The 26,192-nt window shown below is 52.2% G+C and overlaps 2 protein-coding genes across 3 annotated transcripts; both read right to left on the reverse strand.

Moving 5' to 3' along the window:
• Positions 1-452: 452 nt before the first annotated feature.
• CCIN (calicin) lies at positions 453-2,219 on the reverse strand. Its single transcript, XM_061201139.1, has one exon. It carries the CDS (start codon positions 2,217-2,219, stop codon positions 453-455), a length of 1,767 nt encoding a protein of 588 aa, XP_061057122.1.
• Positions 2,220-6,090: 3,871 nt separating this feature from the next.
• GLIPR2 (GLI pathogenesis related 2) lies at positions 6,091-25,922 on the reverse strand. Of its 2 annotated transcripts, XM_061201140.1 has the most exons (5): positions 25,828-25,922; positions 16,513-16,621; positions 16,054-16,157; positions 14,127-14,204; positions 6,091-7,599 (listed from the first exon to the last, which is right to left on the reverse strand). In XM_061201140.1, the coding sequence occupies exons 1-5, from the start codon at positions 25,838-25,840 to the stop codon at positions 7,439-7,441; spliced, it is 465 nt and encodes a 154-aa protein (XP_061057123.1). In that variant the 5' UTR covers positions 25,841-25,922; the 3' UTR covers positions 6,091-7,438. The 2 variants fall into 2 exon arrangements, with proteins under 2 accessions (XP_061057123.1, XP_061057124.1); XM_061201141.1 differs by lacking the exons at positions 14,127-14,204; positions 16,054-16,157 and having other exon boundaries at positions 7,533-7,599.
• Between the last annotated feature and the right edge of the window lie 270 nt (positions 25,923-26,192).

The following is a 26,192-nucleotide window of genomic DNA, read 5'->3' on the forward strand; positions in this document are numbered from 1 at the left end:
GAGGCTTCACAACTCTAAGTAAATGCTTTAACTGTCAGTCTAGCAGTTGCCCGCAAGGTGACTACAGGGGTATAGAATAGGGGGCCTTCCAGACATCACCTTGGCCAGTGCCTGGGAGATGCCTCAATCTCACCCACCAGGGATTCCCTTCCAGTCTCTGCTTGGATCTCTCCAGTGACGTAGTAGCCCTGAATTTCCACCCACTGGGAGCCACTACCCAGGAGATGCCTTGATCCCACACATCAGGGACTCTTCCAGCCTCAGCTTGGATCCCTCCAGTGACAGAGTGGCCGTGAATTTCCCCCCACTGGGGGTAGCTGTAGCCCAGCATCTCCATCTTTAGGGCCAAACAAAGACTAAGAAGGAACCAACAGGCCATCTTCTTCTCTTTCTATCTCTCATTAAATTGTGAATAATAATGCATTTACTTATTCTCCCACTTAAAAAGCCGTTTAAATCCTTTGAAGAATCTTGCAAGGCAGCTTGGCTAGACAGCAGGCAGGGCAGTCCAGTGCCTCTGGTGGGGGGGCCAGGGTCTTCCACTCGCCTGCGTTTTGGTCCAGCATGTAGGCGTTTGGATTGATGGTGTAGTCCTTTGTCTGGACATCACTGGCTGTGGCAACACCTCCACATACAAACACCTTGTTGTCTCCAATGGAGCATATAGCATGGGACACATCCAAGGGGCAGTTGTTGGGCAAGAGAGGCACTGAGGTAGTCGTCTTGTTGGCCTTTATCTTCTGCAGGTTGATTTCCACGCTCTGCCGGTGGCTGTACACGCAGAGGATGTTGTCCTGATGAAAAGAGAGCAGGGGCCGGTGGTTGAACTCAATGGGGAAGGTGATACACTGGACCACGTCCCCAGTGTTGGTGTCAAAGCAGTCCACCACCCCAACCCGGGAGATGTAGCCCTTAACCAAGCACCGCCCAGTGACAATGTACAGGTTCCGGTCACCCTTGGTGATCACGGCTGTGCCGTCCATAGGGATGCTCATCTTCCCTGCCAGGCACCAGGCCTCCTTGCGCTCATCATAGCGATAGATGTTAGAGACATACCTCCTTGGGGCAATGCTCCCACCCACTGAGTACACTGTCCCCCCGCAGGTCACCATGGTGTGGAAGACAAGCCCAATTGGCAGGTCGGGCAGCTTGGTCCAGGAGTTGTCATCCATGTCATACCGCCAAGCCGTCTTCAGCCCTGAAATCTGCTCAGTGGTACCACCAGAGATGTAGATGTAGCGACCAGCAGAGGTGGCACTAAGTGCTGCTGCCCGATAGGGCATCTCTGAGAGCTTCAACCACAGGTTCTCCTGAATGATATAAGCAAACACTGCATCGTTGAACTTGCCGTGGGCCTTTTGGCCACCTAGGATGACCACCGAATCAAGCAGGGCCCCTTTCCGCTGGTAGCTCAGCAGGCTGGTTGGCCTCTCCTGCTTGCGGTCCACAAGGACACTCTCAATCAGGGTTGAGTGGGCTGAGCTGTTCTCCACGCCCATCAGTTTGTTGCTGGCATACATCAGTGTCTTGTTGGAGACAGCATTAAGATTGATGTAATTGAAGAACTTCTTGAAATACTTCTCCCGCTCATCCTTCTGGAAGTATACCCAATTGATGAGGGCATTGAGAGCCTGGTCCTCGTTGAGCACATGCAAGTTTTCATCTCGGAGCAGGCGGCCGAAGATGACAGGTGGACAGCGCATGAAGTGCATGGAGGCCTCAGGACTGGCCCAGTAGTGGAAGTTGTCGCGAATGCCAGAGTAGGCCAAGTCTGATACCTCTTTGAGCTCAAACAACTCAGCCAAGAAGAGGTAGCGCAAGCAGTTGGCACGGCGGATGGACTTAATCAGGAAGTCATTGCAGTGAATTCGAAGGCGTGGTGTGTTGAAATACTGGGCCCCACGAAGCAGCTCCTCCACATTCTGCTCGGAGATTACCACCCTTCCGCTGTAGAAGTAGTCCAGGAGCTGGTCCACCGTGGTCGGACTCAGGTAGTTGGGGTCAATGGTGATAAAGAGCTCATCACTGGTCTTCATGTCGTGGTTGGAGATGAGACTCTTCACCAGTGGAGAGACCGCAGCCAGCACATTGCGATGTGCAAAGTAGACATGGTGGTCCACAGTCAGGGCCATGTCCCAGTACTCTTTGCGTTTTCTCTGTTTGTTCAGGTTCTGCAGCACGAAGCTGTTGTAGTTTTTCTCGGTGAATTCCAATTTCATGGTGCTTCTTGCTGGCTGAGGCAGAAGATCAGCAGCAGGTACTGGAGAACAGACTTTCTCAGGCCTTTGGGATTCAGACTGATGGTTGTTTGCAGAGCAGTTGATCAGGGAGGAGTGGGGGTGGGAGAGAGGATGATGTCACAGAGTGGATGAGGTCATCACAATGCAGGCCCCCCAGAGGCCCGTCTCAGAGGCACAGGGCTTTTCTCCCCTCTGATGGCCCTGAGCTGCCAAGGCCAGATGCCCTGCCAGGGCCTAGTGCCAGGGCCCAGAACTCAGGAGGAAACTCAGAGATGGGTCGCAACTCCCACCTGAGGCCTTCAACCTCAGTTCAGGGCTGCTTCTGGAATGTCAGAGCCAGTTTGGGCAGGGGTGGTGTGAAGAGGGTTAGGAAGGCCGGGGGTGGGGGGAAGGAAAGGGATTATTAGATCATCTAGAAGAATTGTACAGGAGGGAAACTGAGGCCCAGAGAAGAGAAGGGACTTGCCCAAGATCACATAGCCAGTTGGAAGCAGAGCAGGGCCTGGAACCCAGGCCTTCTGTAATGTAGGATTTTTCCCACCCTTCCAGGATGCTCGTAACTACTCAGCTTTCCTCTGTCTCTGATTCTCAAGCCCCAAAGTACATTTCTCTGCCAAGGCTCCTGGATATCAGAGAAGAAAAGCTCTGTCCTTTGGCTTCTGACCTTTGTGGTTACAGATACCATTCTTTATAAAATAGAGGGAGAGGTGGAGGCCACTCCCAGGAGCAGGGACACAGGAGTAAGCTGCGTACTGGGGGATGGGAGGGCCTTCAAAGCCCTGATTATTTCAGTTCCACCGAAAACTGGGACATTCTCTCCACATTTCCAAGTCTCTAGCTTGTAAAATGTTGGGGGCTGTGATGGGTCTGCTCTCTTCATCAAGTGTGGACTTCTCTCTAAACCTCAGTTTCCTCCTCTGTGAGATGGGAATAATAATAGTACAATAGTTCAAAGATTAATAAGTGGGCTTCCCTGGTGGCGCAGTGGTTGAGGGTCCGTCTGCCAGTGCAGGGGACACAGGTTCGAGCCCTGGTCCGGGAGGATCCCACATGCCGCGGAGCAACGAAGCCCATGCGCCACAACTACTGAGCCTGCGCACCCTAGAGCCCGTGCTGCGCAGCAAGAGAAGCCACCGCAATAAGAAGCCCGCGCACTGTAACGAAAAGTAGCCCCCCCCCCCCCCCCCCCGCTCACCACCACAGAAAGCCCGCGCACGGCAACGAAGACCCAACGCAGCCAAAAATAAATTAATTAATTAATTAAAAAAAAAAAGATTAATACGAGTTTACAAGAGAAAAGGACTAGAAAGTGTTAAGCACAGTGTTTGCCTCGTAACAAACCTTCAATAGTTGCTAGCCGCCATTACTTTAATATTACACCAGTTCGCCAAGCTCCGGGGTTCCTGGCTGGCTGCTCCCTTCGGAAACCCTTGTGGTGGTTCTCAGTTCGCGGTGGTTGGGAAGTCTGCAATCTCCATCCCCTCCGGCCGGGCTCCATGCGCTCCCTCGGCCACGCGGTGGCGCTAGAGGGTCATCTCCCGCCTGGGAGCGGCGCACCGCCCCTCACCCCCTCCTCCCTGTAGCCGGGCCTCCTACGATCAACACAAAACATAACTGTGCCCATTTTCCAGAAGGGGGTATTGAGCCCCAGACTGAGGGCGCAGGGCCCGGCGGGCAGAGAGGAGCCATCCAGACCCCGGGCGTCCCCCTCGGCGCCCCGCGGGGTGGGGTGCTCGCGGGCTCGGCCGGCTCGCACGTCCACTGCACTCCCCGCCTCCGAGCGGGCGTGGGTCCCTCGGAGTTCCCGAGGCGCGGCTGTACCCAGGAGGGGATAAGGACCAGCCGGAGCCTGCCACGGAGGCGGGCAGGCTCCCGCGGGCCCCACCCGGACCAGCCTTTGGGGGCTCCCCGGAAGCGGCTCAACACGCAGACCCTGGCGGCCTTGGCGAGGTCGTGCAGAGAGGACCTGGCCTCGGGCCGCGTCCTTGATCTCCAACCTGGGCCCTGAGCCCCACTCCTGACCCTCAGGCCGTCCTTAGCGTCCCTACTAGGAAAACTGTCATTGCAGCCTGGGGAATGTGAGCCTGCCAGGTCTTTCCCTCCCTGGTGTAGTCAAGTTCTCACTATTATTCACTGTCTCTCCCTCATCCTTTCATTCCAGACCTGGCTTTTTCTTAATTTGAAAATTATTTTAAAGTACCTACCTTTTAATGCTGAATTTGTTCACCTTGATGTCTTCAGGGTTAGAGGCACTCAGTCTGCACAGGACTAAGACTTTCTGTTTTCCCCAAAGGAACAAAGCTTGGCTTTCAGCCCCTCCGCAGACTAGCTGTGTGGCTGAGGTGAGTTCCACCTGGTCCGTTCTCTCCCTGTGAGGATAATTGAGCTCTAATTGCTTCTCCAGCTCTGATCTCTGGAGAGGGGAGGCGAGAGGCAGCGATGACTCAGGCGGAGGAGGATGAGGTCTCTTGGTGCTGCTGTCAGAGACTTGTCACTCCCATTGGCTTCCAGGCCTGCCCACCCAGGGTCAGGCCCTGGTGCTTCACCACTCCTTTGCCTGCACACCCACTTTGGTGGAGGAGGTGGCCATGCCCCTCTGTTTTTGTTTCAGGTCCCAGAACACCATGGAGGGGAGGTCTTTCATCAGATGCTTCCTTCCAGTTAAGAAAGTTGGGCTTATGGGCTGTCATGGAGACCTGAGAGCATCCACTAGACTTAACTCCATGTGCCAGACCTTGTATAGCTGGACAGATTGGGGCCCAGAGGCGGGAAGGGGCTCGTCCAACTCAGTTCACAGAGCTAGGGCTGGGAGCCAGGGTTCCCAACTCCTTCCTCTGCCCTCTGGCTGCAAAGGAGAGCCGGCGATCTGGCTTGTCTTCTGCTCCTGTTGAACTTGTGGGAGTTGCCATCTTTAAGAAATCCATTAAAGAAGTTAGATTTGTGCCCACCCGCTCAGCCAGCTTTGTGGTCTGGCTTGTCTTCAGCCTGGAAATCTCCCCTGGTCAGCTTGTCCCTTACTCCAGCCAACTGAGGAAACAGACTCCAGCCTAAAGCGGCTGGCAGCCTGCCAGTGTCCACCACCTGGTTATGTATGTGTGTATTGGGTAGAGTGTGTCCCTAGGAGCCCCAGGAAGTTCAGTGACTGGTCATTGAGTTTGTGTTGTTCGTGGTAGCTGCCCAGGTGTGGCCAGAATAGGACCTCAGCTCAAGGCCCTCAGCTGGGTCTCTCTACTCCATCCATCCTCAGCTTCCTGCCCAGCTCAGCATTTTCTGTTCATGGAAACTCCCTAAGGGAGGTGACTCTAATATTCTAATCTTCTGGGGACCATCAGTTGATATATCAGCTTGTTGGGAAGCCCTGAAGAAAATGAAGGGTATGTTTTAAAGATACAGATTTGGCCTGGAACTAGAAAGGTCAAGAAGAGTCCTTCCGTATTTCCACCTGCTTTATACCTCTAACAACTGGCTTTCTCACTTCTATATATTTCCAACTCATAACAGGGCTTGCATATAGCTTTGGCTTGCCATGGCCTTAATTCAAACTCGTGGCATCCTTATTTTTTCAGTTCCACTGGTAAATTCTCTCCATATTTCTTGGCTCCAATTCCCAGTGCATGGCCAGCCTAGGGATTGGCTGCCCTTGGATCACATGTCCACTCTAGTCCAGTCAGCTGTGTGATGGTAGGTCACATGATTCAAAACATAGCCACCTAAGGAGCACAGTCTACAGGGGAGAGGTTGGAGGTATTCAGAATCTTGAGTTACCTAAGATGGGAGCTCAGAGTTATGGATTACCTTAGTCACTGATAAAGAATCGGGCATGAATCACATGGGAGTAAGATATTACACAAACAAAAAAGATTTTATTGTTGTCTTAGTCAATATCCCTGGGTGAAATGAAGGGCACAGCATGAGCCTGTGTTCACAGTGCAACAGAGACCTTCAAAGACTGGCCTGCACAGACCCCCAGCCCTGCCTATCTCATCACCTGGAGATGCCACGGTTTCAGGGACACACAGCTTGGCGCCTGGGTTGGTCCCTCCCACGTGGACCATGTGAAGTCGTTATTCAAGAGGACTTTGTGTAGTTTGAGGCAAAACACGGAACTAAAGGAACTAAATTAGCGACTCTAAGCCCCCGCATGGGAGATATCTCCCTGGAACACTTGGGCCTGTCACACATTCCTGGAGGGAGTAGCAGCACAGCTGCAGGCACAGCTGCCAGGAACACGCCCCGGGCTCCCACCCTGTGTGTTGGGGGGAGGGCAGAGCCTGGAGGGCTTCCTCTGGGGGCCCTGAGTGAGCTCACCCTCACCCCCACGCTCACTGACTTCATCCTCCAAAGCTGCTTGGCCAAGAGCCCAGGCGGTGTGAGGGGCTTTCTCCCAGAACAGGCCCTGGGCCACCAGGCCGAGTGGGGGATGGGTGAGTCGCAGGCCTAGCCCAGCTCCCTAGAAACCAAGGTGGTGCTGGGGGGCATATTGAACTCTGAAATGCCAGAGGATTTTAAGAAAAAAGGGAGGGTGGTGGGTGGGCAAGGGGCAGTGGAAGGTAGAAAAATGCAAGGAAGTAAAGCTTTTTTCTCCATTTGTTCTTTGGCAATCCCACTAGAGAATTCCAGGAGGCGTGCAGATGACATCATGGCTTACAACTGAGAAAGCTCAGTAATTCTGTGAAATGGAGCCCCTGCCTACCCCGTGTTTCCGATGGAAGCTGCTTTATATTTATGTGTTTAAAGCTGTATCTTGTGTCACATTTAATGAGGGTTTAATATTCTTAAATATCTACCAAAAGTAGATTACAATGCATGAAGGTCACATAAAATGAACTTCATTTTCTCAGCATCACAAACATTTGGAATACAGAAAGTCCAGGGATGGATATTATAAGTAAGAAAGGTACAAAAGGAGTTTGCTTAAAAAATTTTTTTAAAGTTTAAAAATTGATTTTCCCCCCCCGCCCAAGTCCAAATAATTGCAGTCTAGGGAACCATCAAGGTAAAGGCTTCATATGCTCATTTCTTTGGTAAGAATGAATTCATGCAGAACTGTAAAACCGAGTGTGTGCTCAAGGGACTCATAGCATCACACAAGCAAGCACATACACCCACAGGGACAGACACACAGCTGAGTTTTTGTTGTTCTAGGCACTTCAAATCCAAGTTCTTAAGTCTGCCACCTTCCCGTTACATTGGACAAATTACTTCTTTGGAGGCAGGACATTTTCTTCAAAGAAGCCCTGGTTGACGACATTCCCTGCTGGGAAGTATCTAGCCACCACGAAGGAGGACCCATCACTTGCAGATGCCTTCCCCACTCCCATCTTCTTTGTATTCTTCCATACCATGGCAGTGAAATGTCCTGTAGGGGAACAGTCATGGGGACAGGGAAACAGATTAGTTAGCAAAGCCTGGAGAATGATGTTTCAAGGGACTCTTGAACCCCTGTGCCATCTTGCCATGCTGTTAGAGGCTTGATCTTCAGCCACCAATCAGAGGAAGGAGACACAAAACACTGACCGATTTTCTAATGCATCAGGTCCTCTCAGTCAGCCACAAAGACCCTACTCATCTCACTCTCTGATGCCCAAAGGTTTCATGGCCTCCCAGAGATCATGGCAAAGCCCAGAGACCCCAACAATTAGGATGCCACCCTACCTGGCACCTGCTTTCACCCCTCCCCCCAAACTGTACTCTTCAAGGTCACCAATGATCTCCATGTTCCTTCCCAATGGTCACCTTTTGTCTTCATCTTACTTGATATCTCAGGAACATTAATGGAGTCGACTCTTCCGCTTTTCAAAGGACTCTCCTCTTTTGGTTTCCTCTCTTGGCATTCCTCCCATGTCACTGCCTCTTCCTCCTCCTCTTCCATCTCACTTGTGAATATTGGAGGACCCGCATTTCCCAAGGCTCAATCCTGGGCTCTCTTATCTTTTCTTTTTGCACTCTTCAGGCAATTTCATCTTTCCTTGGCTCCCAAATTTCTTTCTCCAGCCCAAATCTCTCCTCTGTGTTCCAAACACAACTACTTACTTGACATTTCCACTGGGATGACTCACAGGCATCTCAAATTTAACCTGCCCAAACCTCACTCTTGATTTTGGTCCCTCCCATTTCCATGACTGGTACCTCTGTGCACAAAATCCTCAGGGTGGCTCTGTATTCCTCCCTCCCGCTCATTTCCCCACAACAACCCACCATTCAATCCTGAAGAATCTAACTCCAAAATACATCTCTAGTCCGTCCACTCCCCAAGCTGTGGTCTCAAGCGCAAACTTTTCTCACTGGGACCACTGCAACAGCCTTCGTCCGGCTCTCCAGCATCCACCCTTGCCTCCGCAATTCACTTTCCACTGACATAGCCAGAGTGATCATTTTGAGACATAAGTCATATCTGTTTACTTCTCTGCTTAAAAATCCTTCCATTGTTTCTAGTCGTACCTAAAACGAGAGTGAATGCTTGGCCCCAGTGGCCTCCTTTCCATTCCCTGAACACATCCGGTTATTTCCGACTATAAAGCCCTTGCACACACTGGCCACTGTATGCAACGCTCTTCTGATGACCAGCATTTTCTTGTCCCTTAGGTCTCAGCCCAAATGTCACTTTTTCAGAGAGGCCTTTCACAATCACTCTTATTTCCTGAATACCTCCCTCCCCAGAGAGTCTTATTGCACCATTTTCCCCCTCGTAGCATTCTTACCATTTGCAATGATATATTTGATATTTTGCTAATTGTTTGGCCCCTTCACTAGGCCATGAGCCCCACATGGGCAGGAACCAAATTGGTTTATTCATCAAAGTACACGCAGTGCCCTGGCACAGCCTGACACATGGAAAATGTAAAATAAACCTTGGTTGAATGAATGAATGGAATGAATGAGTGAATGAATGAAAGGCATATGGAAGAACCATCTTGGACTGAGTTCTGCCACCACTGGAAGTGCAGGCTTTCTACGTTTTGAGAGCTCTTTGAGACCTTGACAAGTTAGAGCCTCCTTCAGTTCCCTCTGCTCTGAGCCAAATAGCCCAGTTCCTTCTCAAGCTACTGCCTGCCCCTCCAGGTGCTTCTGTGGCTTGCCAAGGCTTCCCAGCATCATTCTCCCACTGTTCAGGCTGCCTGCCCCTCACTCACTGGTATTTTCAAACTGCTAACATAGCTTAGCTTCTAACTCCCCTCCTGCTTTGGGGTCAAAGAGCTGATGCTGTAACATACTCTTTGCTCAATGACCATAAATTCTCGTCTCCTGGGAGTAGAGATTGGGAGTTCATCCTTCGCACCTTTCTCATAGAGATCCTTTGACAGGTCAATGGGATATTTACTGCCATGTCACAGAATGGCATTCATTTTCGAAAACAACCCCGAAGAGATTGTTTCCTCTTTGAGGGCAGGCACCATGTCTGTCTTATTGACCACTGGGCTTGGCACATAGTAGATGCCCAATTAATATCTGATGAAGAAAGGAAGAGACAGAGGGAAGGAGGAAAATTGTGATCAGAGTAGCTAAGCTTCCAGTGGCTGGTTAGGAAAGAAAGAGGGCAACCGCTTTACACCTATTAAGATGGAAATTATTTAAAAAACAAAACCAAATAACAAATGTTGGTGAGGATGGGGAGAAATTGGAACCCTTTTGCTTTGCTGATGGGAATGTAAGATGGCGCAGCCACTGTGGGAGACAGTATGGCAGTTCCTAAAATAATTAAATACAGAATTACCGTATAATCCGGTAATTCCACTTCTAGGCATACACCCAAAAGAACTGAAAGCAGAACTCAAATATTTGTACACCAGTGTTCATGGCAATATTATTCACAACAGCCAAAAGGGGGAAAGAAAACAACTGCCTGTCGATCGATGAATGGATAAACAAAATGTTGTATGTATACACAATGGAATATTATTCAGCTTTAAAAAAGAAATAAAATTCTGACATATGCTACAACATGTATGAACCTTGAGGGTATTATGCTAAGTGAAATAAGCCAGACACAAACGGATAAATATTGTAGGATTCTTACCTATATAGGTAGAATAGTCAAATTCATGGAGACAGAAAGTAGAATAGTAGTTACCAAGGCTTGGGCTGGGGGTGGTAGGAAAGGATAAGAGTTATTGTTTAATGGGTTTAGAGTTTCAATTTGGGATGATGAAAAAGTTCAGCAGATGGATGGTGGTGATGAGTGCACAACGACATGAATGTACTTAATCCCACTGAACTGTATGCTTAAAAATGGTTAAAATGGTAAATTTATGTTAAGTGTATTTCACCACAAAATAAAGAAAGAAAGAAAGAAAGAGAAAGGGAAAGAAAGAGAAAGAAAGGAAGAAAGGAAGGAAGGAAAGAGACAGGCTGGTACCCACACTCTTCCATTCAGGGAAGAGACAGAGTTGATATTTCCCATTGTGTCTTGTATTTGGTAAGGACTAAATAAACTTTCATTAATTAAATTGTGGTTTTTTCCCCCTATAAATGAACTCCATTTTTATAATTTTGAAATTTAGGTATAGTTTATTTCTTTGTCTACATCCCTAAAAGATTTGAGGTTACTAAATTCTTTATGAAAATAAGCAAACATAAACACTAATCAGTAGGGTTGATGTGATACAATCAAAGCAAGAATTAAAAGAAAACAAACACTAAGTACAAGTATGCATCCTGACCACTTACCCTTAAGCTCATGTTAACTGCTGCTCAATACACTTTGATTCTCACCTCAGAAAAGAAGAAACACTACTTTCCAATTCACCCTTGGTCCTTACACTTTTGAGTCACATCTCTTTCCCATCTCCACGCTGTCAGCAGCTTTGCCAGGTGTCACTGCTTCTATAGACTGTCTTGTCTTTTCTTCTTCTTCTTTTCTTTTTTTTTTAATTTGGCCACACCATGAGACACGTGGGATCTTACTTCCCCAACCAGGGACTGAACCCAAGCCCCCTGCATTGGAAGCATGGAGTCTTAACCACTGGACTGCCAGAGAAGTCCCTTAGACTGTCTTTTCATTAAGGCTCATGCCCTTTTTCATACAAGCCCTTTCTCCAAGAGACCACATGCTTTGGCCACTGACCCACCCACTCTCTCTGTCACCCAGACAAGGAAGAGCTGCCATTTATCCACTGGTTGCCAAGAAAATAATTACAGACACCACATGCGCACCAGCAGTGTGAATGCCCATGGAAGCCTATTCCAAACAGATGAGACTAAGTAATCTTTCTTCTGACTGGAGAGGTTTCTGTCTGCACAGAGATAATTAAGCCTGGGTATTTAGAGATGAATTAAAGGACACAACTTCCTTAGCAACCATCAGATACACACTGGTTTCTAACCCTAAACTACTAACAGCTTCCTTTTTCTTTTTTTTTCCTAAAGGGATCACATCCTCTTTCCTGCCATGGACCCAAACTTGCTAGAATATGCATTTGAAAAACAAGTTGAATAAGTTACAGTACCTCCTTGCAAGAGAATAATGCATAAGAAAGAGAAATCTCTTTCTGTATTGATATGGAACAATCTCTGCCAACCTGCTGTGTGAACAAAGCAAGTGCAAAACAGATCATCTATCTGACACCAGGGTATAAAAAAGGGAAAAGAGAGCATTTATACAACTGCTGGTTCACAACATCTCTAGAATGATACACAAGAAACTGGTATTACTGGTTGGGAGGGAAAGCGCTGGAGGCCAGGGACAGAAGGAAGACTTTCCACCTTATACAGCTTGCAAATTTCATGTCATATAAAAGTATTATTTATTCAGAATAAACAAAGCCTACTCATTAGAAGAAAACATAAAGGGACTGCAAGAAGCTATTTTTCTCCGCTCAGCACAAAGCACAGAACAGTGTCCTTCATCACGAGACTTTGACCCAGGTGGGGTGGGACTCAGGTCAGGGAACCCCTGAACCATGGTGCAGCGAGAAGCAGCTCTGGGGGAGGCTGACTCATGGGGGATGGGCCTGAGCATCTTTAAGGGTCTTGCAAGCCCCACTTATATCACCACCCAAAGCTGTGCTCCCGTCTGAGGATCAGGCTGTGTGTGACCCCAGGCATTGTCCACTGGCACCTGGGATGGCATAGGGTCTGGAGGCTCTGGGGTTTTCCTCTTTAGGGCTGGGAGATGTGGGGCAACAGACAGGATCACAGGGGGTCAGTGATCACGGAAAGTTGAGTCCCATCTCCAGCTCTGACACTTGAGAGATTCCCACCTTGGAGCAGGGGCCATGGAAAAAGCATCAGATTGAGGATAGAAGGTAAACAGAAGGCTCTTCCCCTTTCTGGGCCTCAGTTTCTCTTCTGCAAATGGGTGGAATAAAGCCCCACCTTCAAACGGTGTAGCAGGGTTACGTGGCCATGGAGGCGGAGGTGCTTTTTACTGTCAAGTGGCGTGCACACGCGAGCAACGCCAATCACTTGCTCTGACACATGTCTGATTGCTCAAGAACCTTGCTCAACGGAAAAGGAGATCCAGACGCTGTGAAATAAAACGTCTTCTGGACACTGATCTTTATGAAAAGAAGACCAGGTTCTGCCTACACGTCCTTAATCACTGGTGGCAGGTTGTCACCGTTCCCTCCCTCACCTCTCAAATCTAATTGCCACAGAACCAGCAGTTCTCACTCAGGGCCTGACAGTGGCCTCCTTGTCCTGCCCCGCAGGGCAGACGCTTCTACCTCTCCCCACACGGCTGCAAGAACCCCTGCCCAAAGGGGTGAGCACAGACCACAGGAAACGGTGACTGGCTCTGAGAACATGTCACTTCCTGCTTCTGAAGAATCCTCCAGAGGGTAAGAAGCCATAAGTGGCTCCACCCATGGGTGGGATGGGGTGGGGTAGAGGAATGGGGGGTGGACAGAGAACCCCCTTTTCAGTTTCCCTGGTGCCTTCTGGTCAGAGAAATCCACAGCCCCTTCCAACCCATCCTGGGCCCTGGGTGGATGCGAGTTGGCTCTGAGGAAGGACAGGAGCCTGGTGATTCCTGCTGAGGGGCAGGGGGGAGCCCAGAGCTTGGAGCGGCTGCCCGGGGCTTTAGTAAGCTAACCATTTACTGCTCACCGGGGAGGCCTATGGCAAAGGCTGATGGTGCCGTGGCCGGTTCCCTGCATCTAAATACCGGCTCTCAGAACGTCCCATAGAGGCCTCTACCTTGTCCCTCTCCCTTGGGGACAGGGAAGAACAGGGAGTCGACCCAAGTTCACACAACTAATAGTGTCAGAGCTGAGACTAGATTCAAGCTTTCTGCATTCCAAGCTCGCCTGAACGACAAACTCGAGTATAAAGGTGAAGGGAGAATGCCTGGGAGGTTGTGCGGAGTGAGGGGCAGAGAGGAAGGATGTGGGGGGAGGGGGGAGTTAAGACCAGGAGGAGAGCCAGCAGCTTGGCCCTCTTCTTGATGGCCCCAGGAAGCCCCTGGCAGTTTAATCAGGAGAGCAGCGTGGGCAGAAAGGGTCTTAGAACATTCTGGCTGCTGGGGAGCAGGCTGGATTGGAGGGGAACAGGAGCAGAAGTGGGGTGACGGGTTCAAAGCGCTGAGGCGTCACTCCTGGAAAGAAACACTCAACGGCCTTTGACATCCACAGCCTCCTTATATCACACTCCAGTCAGGTGAAGAGCTTTGAGCTGGTGGGGCAGGAATCGGTAGCTTGGGTGCTCTTGGAGGGATGTGTGTGTGTGTGTGTGTGTGTGTGTCTCTGTGTGTGTGTGTGTGTGTGTGTGTTGGGAGAGGTGTTGGGGAAAGAGGGTTTTGCCCTCTGGGCAAAGTCCAACCAGAGAAATATGGAAGAGGTGAAACAGGAGAGAAATGATTGATTTTCAGAGGGTTAGTTCCTCTCTGAAGTCAGACCCAAACTGCAACCCAGCCCAGGGCCAGGTCACTGGTGTGACCATGTCACTCACCTGTCCCGGAGGTGAAGCCAGGCTGCTGAAAGTTGTAGTTCTTGATTTCACTGTACCATCTATCAGCCACCTCCTTTCCTGTATGGAAAAGACAGTTTAAAACTCAGCAGCAAAATCAACCGACTCCCTATTCCTTCCATCTTCTCCCATTAACCCCAAAGCACCCATCCCACAGTTAGACGTCTCGTAAAGCACCAACGAGCTGACATGGGGACTCCTGCCCATGAGCACATCCAGGCTGAAGGGAGGGCCTTGTTAGGGGTTGGGAAGAGCCCTGGCCTGAGGTCAGGGGACCAGCATCTGTGTCCCTGCCCTGACACTAATTCACTGTGTAATCCTGGGCAAGGCCTGCCCCGTTCTGTACAATCGGGTTGAATGCAACGTACTCCAAGGGCTTCTAATGATCCTCCGAGTTTCCAGGAGACCACACCCTCATCCCACCCCAAGTCTGGCTCCTGAAACACCCACAGGAGGAAATGTAATTGGGCCGGTGGGCCAAGGTCTCCACTGCAGGCAGAAGGGTACTCCCCTGGAGCATCCACTGGCCACAGCATCTCCCTGGGAGCGGCTGATCTCAGGGCCAGAGAGCTGGGAGCCTTGGACCTCAGAGCAGTAAGTCTTGAACTTGAATGAGTGCACGAATCACCTGGGGCTCTTGTTAAAATGCAGATTCTGACTCTGGAAGATCTAGGGCGGAGCCTTGAGTCCGCATTGCTAACAAGTTCCCAGGTGCTACTGCTCCTCCGTGGGCCACACTTTGAGGAGCAAGTCCTTCGAGAACAGTGGCTGCATAGTGGCCGCAGCTGGGGAACTATTCAAAATTACTGATGCCTGGGGCCTGCCACAGACTGACTGTATCAGTGTCTCGGGACGAGAGATCCAGGCACTAGTATTTTTTGAAAGCTCCACAAAAGATCCCAGTGTGTAGCCAGGGTGGGGAACCCCTGCCCTAGAGATGTCCTACCCAACCCCTCTCTGTAGAGATGGGGAAACTGGGGCCAGGGAAGGTAGCAGATTTGCTCAAAGCTCCACAGGGAGCCAGCGCGAGGAGGAGCCATGTCTCCTGCCGGCTCTTTCCCACCCCTCTCCCTTCTCCCCGCCAAGGCCCACAGCCTGAGCCTGGGGAGGGGCGGCAGGCCTCAGGCTCCTGCTTTCCCGGGCAGCAAGCGCACACTTCTCCTGGAGGGACTCTGCCCCAGGGAAACCAAGAGGACTCCCAGGGCCTCCCCAGGGAACTCCCAGGAATGTGAGGCCGGGGAAGGAGCAGTCATTCTCCCGCGGGAGTTTGGAGAAAGCTTCAGAGCACGAGGTAGCTCTCTCCAGCATTTTTCCTAAAAAGCCAGGACAGCCTTGTCAGAGCCAGGAAGCTCAAGAATGTTTGGTCAGTGCGGTGGGATCACCATTCCAGGCTGTGACCTTGGATGAGGAATTGTCTTTCCCATTATGATTACTTTTTCCAGCAGGGAAAAAAGCTCTATTGCATTTTTCTCGTGAAGAAAGTTAATACACAAGCACTGTAAATATTTTCAGAAGAACGTGAGGAACGTAAAATCTTTCTGAGGCTGGGGATGCTTCAGGGCCCTCAGGGTCAGGCTGAGACTCAGCACAGAAACGGTCTGTCTCCCCGCCCTCACTCCTCTGCTGGGAGCTCTTCTGGAAAGGGGGTGGGGCCGGGCAGTCTGAGTCATCTCTGTGTCCCTGGCAGCCAGCGCAGGCCTGGCCCTGAGCTGGCCATCGGAGACCTTGTGGTGAGCTGCAGTCAGCTCCTGGGAGCAGACAGACAGCTCTGGGGTTCTCTTCCCTTTCTGGGCCTGTGGCTGCATCCCGGCGATGACACCACGGAGGGCGCTGGGGCCAGAAGGGGCCTGCACGCTGGATGTCCTAGGCCCGGCTCAGGCAGGAGGAGGGGAGCCGAGAAACGACTCACCTGTCTGATCATAGGATGCCCACGCCAGGTTCTCCCCGCACTGGCCACGACTGGACTCCGGGCTGTGCTTGAGGATCCTCGTGCTGGCCAGGGCCTCTGAATACCTGCCAGAGTCCACGGTGCTTCCTTAGAGCGATACAGCCTAGGGAAGCCCCCAGAGTAGGAGCCCTAACCTGGTGTGGCTGAGCTTCCTTCCCTGCCCTGGGCTCACCGAGGCAATCAGGAGCATCACACCTGCATCTTGTCTAAGCCCCCACTCCAGTCCCATTTTACAGAGCAGCAAACCGAGGCTCAGAGGAAAAAGGGGACCTGCCTGGGTAAGTGGCAGAGTGGTTATTCAAGTCTAGCTGTATTTGCCCCCCAACCCACGTCCCTCCTGCCTTCCAGAGCCCATCTGGGACTGCAGCAGTGGCAGCACCGGGAAGGGCCCGAGTTGCCCGGGGCCCTGGGGGGACTCACTGCTGAGCCTCCCGGTTGAGCTTCTTGCAGAGCTTCAGCGGGGCGACGCCATGCTGCTTCCGGTACTCATTGTGGGCCTTCAGGACCTCGTCATTAAACTGCTTGGAAGCTGCAATGATTTCAAGATGGAGACTGTGTCAGCGTGGAGAAAAGAGCCACGGAAAGTACGCCAGCGGGCTTCAGAGCGAAGCCCAGCTCAAACCTCAGGCCACGTGCCCAGGCTGCCGCCCCAGTCTCTGCACATTGATGCCCCCTGGACTACGCAGGGCCCCATGGGGCATGTTAGGCGTTTGGATCTTTATCCAAGGCAATGGGAAGCGACTGAATGGGGGCGGGGGAGTGAGCTGAGGAGAGCTGTGTTTCTGGAAGACCCTGCTGGCTGCTGAGTGGGGGATGGGCTGGAGGTGCAGAGCAGATGGTGGGAGGCTGGAAAGGAAGCAGCAGGACTTCTGCAAGAAAATGTTTGAAAGAGACGGTATCTCAGAGCAGACCTACAGTGCATCGTGGGGGGGACTGGGAAGGGCTGGAGGTGGGATCCCAGAGAGAACAGGCCTGGCTGGGGTGGAGGGGTGCCTGCACTGTCCCGAGAGAGAGGGACAGATGAAGAGAAGAGGACCAACCAGGGTAGGACAGCACTGGGAAGCGGAGAGAGGGGAGAGTGTGGGAAAGAACGCGGTGGTGGGGTGGGATCAGCTGGGCTCAGGCTTGCAGGTGAGGGAAGAGGTGGAGCCTGTGTCCAACTGGGTCACAACCTCAGAAAGAGCAAGGCCAAGAAGTGGTGAAGCCAAGGGTAGGCCAGGTCAGTAGTGGACAGAGGTCACTTCAATTCGGATCTGAAATGGAACCCCATCCATCCCACATCCTCCATCCATCTCTCCACCACTCATCCATCCACCTATTGATTCATGATCTAAGCATCAGCGTCCAACCACCCATCCATCATCCATCCAATCCCAACCCATCCCTCTGTTCATCTGCTCTCTGAGTGCCTCCTCTGTGTGAGGTCCCATATTGTATGCTGGGGGTCCAGAGACAAATCAGCCATGTCCTGCCCTCAAAGGGCTCACACACCGAAGGGAGACAGCCTTGTAAACAGACACTAGCCAACAGTGTGGTAGGGCCAAGGTGCAGGTGAGCACAGGTCAAGAGGAACTCAGAGAAAAGCAGCCTAACGTGGTCTGGGGGATCAGGAAGGTGAACCCTGATTTGAGGACCCACAGATGTCTGGACAGGAGCTGGCCAGGCTAAGATTGTGAAGGCGCAGAGCGCAGCCTTAGGAATCTGGGAGTCCCCCCTCCCGCTCCCCCCACTCCCCCACCATGGAAACGGGGGGTGAGCTGGGTGAGTTATGAGCAATGGCCACAGAGGGTCCATAACACTGAGCTAGTCCCCTCTGGCGGAAGCCTGCCCCTGAGGCCTGGCCATGGGCAGGGAGGGTGTAAACCGGAGGATGAAAGAAGCACCCCTCCGTCCACTGGCCCAGGTCACCTTCACCAGCCACCTTTCTCCTCCTCTGCTGTCTTTTCCCCCAGAGGCCGTGAAGATGAACCAGCAGGGGTCCTCTTCCCCTCCCTCAGCCAGATCCCCCAGGTCTCCTGGGCCTTCAGATAGAATCCCACTGGGCCTCTGAGGGGATGTGAGGGAAGAAGACCGAGGGCTTGCCCTCCGGAGCTTTGGGCTAGACGCCGACCCAGGAGAGGGAAGGAAACTGCAGGCTATGCCAGTGGTGGTTGACCTTTCCAAGGGGTTTCCGAGATATTGGACAGCGAGTGGTCCTGACCTCAAACATTCCAGGGCCCGGCAGGGCAGTCCAGTGGGGTCCAGTCACAGTAATGTGGAGTGGGACAGGGACAGGGGTGGGAGAGGGGTGCTGAATGCCAGGATCTGGGAGATCTGGGTTGACAGGCAGAGATGGGGAGATGCTGTGACAAAGGCATGTGGGTGAAAACCCTGGTGATGGTAACTGGGCACAAGGCAGAGGGTGGAGCTACCACCTGAAGTCTCAGGCCTCTGTGGCCAAGAGGCCGACCAAGCCCTTGTTGGTACAAAAGACAAGGATTTCGGGTTTATTGGAGGGAGGGGGGAAAAGGGAAGGTGCTGTCTAATGGGTATAGAGTTTCAGATCTATAAGATGGAAAAGTTCTGGAGATCTGTTTTACAACAATGTGAATATACTTTACACTAAAAAATGGTTAAGATGGTAAATTCTATGTCATGTGTTTTTTACTACAATTAAAAAAAAAGATTTTGGGTTTAGCATGTTCCTGTGGATAATGGAGTCACAGAGGCTTTTAAAGAATATCTCAGGTGCAAGTGGCGGGAGCCACAGCAACTCATGGGAACCACACTGAGGCCTCGCTGACAACACTTAAGGAGTCAGCTGGGTGGCATGGCGGCCAGAAACCCACGGGCTCCGGGGCTACGAGTTGCACAAGCCAGTGTCCAGCTGGAATGCTTCACCCAGCCCAGCCCCCACCTTGCATTAGAGGCAGTGAGAATCTGAAGTGTGTTCAGAGATGGTGATGAGGTGAAGGAGGGGCTGGATATGTGGTCTTATAAGGGATGGTTGCAAGTACAGGAGAAGATCAGACTTTGGAAGACACCGTAGAGGGCCCTGCTGAATTCTGGGGCACCACAGGGCAGAGCTGGGGCCAGTGGGTGGAAAAGCCAGGATGACAGATTTCAGCTCAGCCTAAGAAAGATCTTTCTCTCCATGAAAGCTTTCTGAAGACTGAAAAGGCTACCTTGCAAGGTAGTGAGCTCTCCAGCACTGGGGGCAAACAAGCAGGTGATGCCTCTCAGAGGGATTCAGGCACTGGAGACCCAGTCAGATGACCTTTAAGTCCCTTCAACCCTGAGATCCCATAAGGTCCCATCAGGGTAGGGGTGAGAGGAGGCAAGATGACCGACTGACCCCAAACTTCCAGGAGTTCATAGCTTGTCTAAGGAGTGATCAAGGTAAGTGTATGTGTCCATGCAAGGGCAGATGTGGATACACACAAAGTGGCAGAAGGTCTCTATCTGAGTGACAGACCTGGCCAGGCCCATACTAATGTCCCTTCCAGCTCCTATGTCCCAGGCAGGACACGGTGGGACACTACGGGAGATGCATGGGACTGAGTGGCATGAGCAATGGTGACCACAGATGTATCAGGGAAGGCTCCCTGGAGGAGGTGATGAGGAGGCAAAAGCACAGAAAGGGCCAGTGTGGAAGGGATCTGGTGTATCCCGGGGCTGTGAGGAGGAGGTGGAGATAAGGGGAATGGGTGGGTCGCTAAGGTGAAGCCCGTTTAAAGACAGCTCTGAGTGCTGGGGTGAGGATACACTGGACTCTGGAGTGCTCAGGCCCTGCAGTCTCCTTGGCAGAGGGGACATAAGGCTGCTAAAAACTAGGTCACTGCACTCCCAGAATGTGGGAAGTAGTGAAATAAAAGTGAAAGTTCCTGTGCCCAACCTAAGCTCGTGGCCCAGAAGCTGAAGCCAGTCATTGTCCCCAGCAGAGCCAGTGCCCTGGGCCAGGGTTCCTAGAAAGGGGTCAGGAGGGGTGCCCTCTCTCCCTGCGCCTGGCTGGGAGGCCTGGGGGCCCCATGACCACACCCCTGGCTGACTCACGGGTCCCCTCCCAACACGGCAGCCAGTCCCAGTCCAGGCGGCCCCTGTGAGCAGAACCTCAGCCTCAGGGAGGCAAGATACCACTGATGACCACACCCAGAAAGAGGCACGCCTCACTTTTGTAGAAAAACCTGAGAGCAGATAAACATAAGGAAAAAAGGAGTCAAAGAAAACCCACCAATCCCTGCATCAGGCAGGGAGAGCCCTCAGAGCCGCCCCATGGTTGGGGGGGAGGGGAAGGGAGAGATTATGCCCTCATTTTGTGGGAGGGTAAACTGAGGCTCAGAGGTCACACAGCCTCAGGGTACCAGCCTGGAAAGAAGGAGGACCTTTCTTCTGCTCGATGGCCAACCATTCTAGGTGCCAGGCCTGTGCAAGATCTGATTTACTTCTCACCACCATTGTGGGAGCTTCCACTACTGTACCCATTTTTTGGATGAGGAAACTGAGGCTCAAGAAGGAAGTAACCTGTCCACATTCCCACAACTGGTCCAGAGGTAGGCCCATGAGGAGAGAAACCCTGCCCTTAACCCCACCCCACCCCAAGGGTCACGAGACAGAGGAAATCGTTGAGAAGAGAAAGAGAGGGCCACCAGACCCAGGAGGAGGATCAGCCCAGTGGGGTTGGCAGCCGCCTTCAAATTTCTGAGGGGAAAGAAGAGGAAGAAGGAAGAGGAGAAAAGAACTAAGATTTCTCAAGAGCCTCCTCTGTGCCAAGGCCTTTATAGACAGACTGGCATGAGGGGCCCTAGAGGAAAATCAGGGGCTGTGGAGTAGAAGTTCCAGGGGGCAGACCTGGGGCTTAAGGCCAGAGCTGTTGAAAGGTGGAAGGGGCTGCCTGGGCCTGGCTCCTGTGGCTGAGGGAAGGCGGCAGGCCAGGGCGGTCTCTGCTGCGTGGAGGGTGCAGGCGTCTTGGGTGGGGCTGGACTGGGGGCTCTTGAAGGTTCTTTAGGGCAGAGCTTCTAACTGTTGAATAAAGACTCTAAGGAGGTCCGTGCCCCTCCTCCCTCGCAGCTGGTGGCTGGGATGGGCTCCTCCCTCAGCATCCATTCTCTTCCGAGGCCTCCCAGAGCCCAGCTGACTCATTTCTCAGCCCTCTCCAGACTCCCCACCAGAGAGGCCCAGGACCGTCAGGGGCCAAGGCAGGAATTATGGACAGGCCCCTTTGGTCCCCTGGCAAGAGGCTAGAAAGCCTTTGGGGCAAAGCTGGTTTTGTTTGGTCCCCTGGCAAGAGGCTAGAAAGCCTTTGGGGCAAAGCTGGTTTTGCTAGTTTATCAGGAAGAAAGAATAAAAAGTTGATTAAAAAAACAAACATATATACACTAATATGTATAAAATAGATAACTAATAAGAACCTCTGTATAAAAAATAAATAAAATAAAATTCAAAAAACAAACAAACAAACAAAAAAGCAATGAGTTCCAGATGAGTAGCTCTTTTCAGCTTGGGTTCCAGGAAATTCAAGAGGCAAATCCCAGCTCTGCCTTTTACTAGCTGTGTGACCTTGGACAAGTTGCTTAATCACTCTGTGCCTCATTGACTCCATATAAAAAATGGGGATAACAGTATTCACCTCACAGGGTTGTTGTGAGAATTAAATAAATTAATCTTCGTAAATGCTTTAGAACAGATCTGGAGCAAAGTGAACAACTATAGTTCAACTAAATGTCAGCTATAATTATTATCATTACTGTTGGGCAGAGGAGCCTTTAGCCTCCTGGCCTTGGGGGAAACTCCCCCCATCAGATCCCTTCCCTGATTTTAACAGGAGCAGGGCTGCTGGTATTTAACTTGGCCTTTGATGACCTCTTTCAGTACCTCTGAGCTCAGATATTTACTAAGTGAGCACAAGAAAAAATGAATGAGATTCTCACACCATCACTGGGTAAGCCTGAGGACAGGATTCTTCTCATTACAGAGGAGGAAACTTTGGTCTTTAGGAGGACATGTGAATTGCCCGAGGTCACACAGTGAGTACACATTAGAGCCAGATCTAAGAATGTCCCTCCCTTGCCCCGGATCTCACACACTTTCCACCTTACATACATCTTCCTTTCCCTAAGCAAGAATGACAAGGATGTCCCAGTGTATGGGCTGCCCCTTTGTGATGGGCAATAGTCACTGAAGGGCTGAAGGAGCCAGGGCAGGGAGAGCGCTTGCTCCCACCAGCAGACAGGCGGTCCCCTCTCCAGCCCTGCCTGCCGCCACTCAGGCCTGCCCGCCAGCACTGGGCAAGTCCCTGCCCAGTGCCGGGGCCCTGCTTCCCCACCTGTGTGAGAAGGAAGGATGACATCTGTGGTTTTCAAAATAGCTTCAAAGCAGGGAAACCCTTTCTTTGAACATTTCTTTGGAATCAACAGATGAAAACGGTACTGCTGGGACTGACCTGGCCACATGGCCTCCCCCTGCAGAGGTGTGAGGGCCCTGCTCAGTAGAAAATTCCTGGATTAGTTGGTCCCTGAAGGTCTTTCTGCTCTGATAACCTCTGGGGCTGGGAGATGTGGGTCAGGAGGGTGTGTGGATGTCCCTAAGGGCCAGAGTCCAGGCTGAGAAGCAGGATGACAAGTGGTCATTGTGGTAGAGGGGACAGCGCCCAGCTGGGAAGTCAGAGAGCTGGGTACAAATCCCAGTTTGTCCACTTATTGGTCACGGTGTGAGCTTGGGCGAAGTACTCAACCTCTTTAAATCTATTCAGCTGATAACAACTGCCTCACAGTGCTGTTACGAAAATTAGTAACACATATGAAATACCCAGCTCCAAGCCTGGCACACAGCAGGAGCGGAATAATTGGTGATCGCTATTATTAGGGACTATATTAGAGGCTTCCACTGAGCCCCAGGCCATTGCCTTTCTCTGCTCGGCTGCAAACTGAAGCCCAGCAGGGAGACCAGGGCCAGTGGCTGGACCTCGAAGTCTCTGAACACTGGGGCAAGTGACTTCTGGAATTTAAGCTGTTTTGGTTATGTGACACTTTTCCAGCAATGCCCGCTACCCCAACAACTCTGGGGTATATCTGAGGTTGAAGATTAAAAAGAGATGGGCTCCTATGCAGTGATGAGGAAACTGAGGCCCAGAAGAGGCAGGCTCCTTATGAAGGTCTTTGTGGAACCACAAAAAGCCCCTGTGTGGATACACGTCTGTGATGCCGCCTGTCTTTTGGGCACAGACAGCCTCAGGCTGGTGGCCTGGAACATCAAGGTTGGGCCCGTGTCACCCAGAAAAGTCATTTTCTCTTGGGGACCCTTAGGGGAGCCAGATACTATCCAGGGGGCTCAGAGTCTTTGGGGGGGGCAGGGAGACAAATAAAATACATGTGGCTAAGGGCCAGCATTCTGGAAGGTCCCTGGGTATATGTGGAGGGTGGGCATGGGAAGGGGGGTGGAAACTGCCTGAACCACCTCTAACCTGTCTTCCACCACCATCCTGCTCAACTCGGCAACTCCAGTCCTAGAAGGCGTCATCACCTTCCTGCACCCAGATTCATACCGCTAACCTTTCCTTCTTATTCACAACAAGTTAGTCACCAAGTCTGCTCGAGGCTACCATCTTGAAAATCCATCCCTGCTTCCTCTCCAGTCCCTTAGATGTCTCTGTCATCTCTTGCCTGAGTAACTGCAGCAGCCTCTCCCACCTCCACCCTCTTCCCATCTGATCCACCCTCCACCCTGGAACAGCTCTAGTCCTTCGGCTTTTAGATCGATGCTTTTCAATGGTCCCCCCAGGTCCCATCGGAAAAAGTCCAAAGTTCCAAGACACTCTGGGGTCTGACCACCTCTTCCAGGAGCCTTCATTGGATGCTTGGGCAGAGATTTCCCCTCCCCTGAGCTCCCACTGCTCTTCACCTGTACCTGTCTGTGGCTTAGATCACTTTCCACCTCTTACTGGAGCCATGTGGTGCCTGTCTATCCCCCCAATCCGCTTTATGGTGCATTTCATAATCCACGTGAACACTCCTGAGGGCAGGGGCCATGCCCTCCGCAGCACTGGGTCCACAGCTTGGTACAGAGCTGATAGATGGTGGAATGGAAGGATGAGAGGGAGGGAAGGAAGGATGGGGGGAGGGAGAGAGGGGGAGAGGGATGAATGAACAAATAGAAGATAGGCACCCAGCAGTTCTGGAAAACTGTTTCTTAGGGAAGAAGCCAGAAACAACTGATTAAAATGTAGCTTTAGAGAATTTGTGGATTTTCTCCTAACCTATAGAGAAAGGAACTGATTTCCCAAGTAGGGATCTCAAAGTGCCCTCTCACATCTGCCATGCTCATGTCCCAGCCCTCCTCTCCCCACACCCGCCACCTATCACATTCTTCTTTAACTGCATGTCACCTTTCCATACTGTAAAAGACCCTGGGGATGATATAGGCCATCCTCCTTGTATAGATGAGGAAACTGAGGCACAGAGAAGGAAAGGGCTTTGATCGAGATCACACAGCAAGTGATTAGCAGAGTCGGGGCTGAAAGCCAGACCTGTAACTACAGATAAGGGCAGGTTAGGACCAATGCCAGAGAAAGCTACTTACTCCCAACACTGGTACCTCATAAGTCCAGATCTTGAGGACAGATTCAAGAAGAGACCCAGCCTTACCCATCTGAGGCTGACAATCTCAACTTCCCATGAAGCAGGACTTTTGAACTCTGTTCAAAAGCTGTTCATTAAAAAGCCTCCTGTGAGGCAGGAACTATGCTGAGATAGACATGGTTCCTGGCTGCCCAAAGTGAAGAGTCTGTGGGAAACAGGTCTTTGGCTGGGTAGTGTCCCAACCTGACTGCTCGTAGGGCTGCAACAAAGAAGACACCAGGTGGGGAAATCGGGGTGGGCTCCCAGCACAGGAGTTGAGCCGAGAAAGATGGGGAGGATTTTCAACTTCACAGAAGTGGGAGAGGTGGAGTGCTGGTGGTGGTGGTGAGCTCTGGGAAAGGGAACCCAGGGGAAGAACTATGCCCAGAGCATAGCTGAGTGCAGGGGGAGGAAACGGGCGATGATCAACTCCCAGAGGACCCCACCGTGGGGCTGAAGAATGTGTACTCTTTCACCTGCAGACAATGGGATGGAAGGTGTTAGGGAATGACGGGACTTCACCGGGACAGCCACCGTGGTGAGGATGGGCCGCGACAGGTCAGAGAGAAAGGGGAAGCCGTTGTTGGCAGCCGTGTGTAGCCTGACTGAGTCTGGCACGGGGTAGGGGTGGAGGGGCGCTTAAAGGAGAAGGGACAACGACAGAAAAAAAGGATGCTCAGAGCTGTCTTTCGGAGGGTTGGTCGGGGCAAGCTGTTTTGCAGGAAGAGATGCTGTCACAGTTCTGTGGCTTTTTCCAACTCTAACTCTGTCCTGAAACAAAGCAAAAGCCACGCCTTGGCCGGACGCTGAGCGCTAATCCCATCAGCGCCTGGAAGCCCTCCCTGACGCAATCTCTGGCTCGCAGACAGGAGGACCCTCCCTGGGTCTCGCCTTCCTCCCTCTCTCCCGAGGGCCCGACGGCCACCCCGGCTTCCTGGCTGCCCCGGAAATTGCCCGCGTCGCGAGCCCCTCCATCCCGCACCCAGTGGTCCCGGAGCGCGGCCGGATCCGTGTCGCCCGGGCGGAGGCTGTCGACCCGCTCCCCGGGAATCCAGCCCACCGCGGGAAGAGTGACAGTGAAACCCCGGAGCCTGGGGCTCCGAGCCATCCCCGCACCCCGGCCCGGCTGGCCCGGCGGGCTCACCTGATTTGCCCATGGCAGGCTCCGCGCGCTCCTCGGCTCCCGCTGCGCTGCGCTGCGCTCCCTGCCCGCCCCGCGCAGCTCCGAGAGCCGAGGAGGAGGCCGGGCGGCCGCAGCCCCTCCCCCGGCGCGGCCCGGCCCCCGCCTTATAAGGCAGCGGCAGCTGCAGCTGCAGGAGGAGGCTCCCGGGGCCACCCCGCCGGCTTCCTGGAGGAGGCTCCGCGCGCCTTCTCGCCCTGCTCCCGAGAACTTGCCCCGCGTGGGGACCCCAGCGACCGCTCAGGGCTCTCCAAGTGCGGACGGGGAGCTCAGGGCCTCCTGGATACCTGTGCCTCTCGGGACACTGAATGGGGATGCAGAGGGAAGCC

Source organism: Eubalaena glacialis, chromosome 9, assembly GCF_028564815.1.
Source record: "Eubalaena glacialis isolate mEubGla1 chromosome 9, mEubGla1.1.hap2.+ XY, whole genome shotgun sequence".
Taxonomy (NCBI): Eukaryota; Metazoa; Chordata; class Mammalia; order Artiodactyla; family Balaenidae; genus Eubalaena; species Eubalaena glacialis.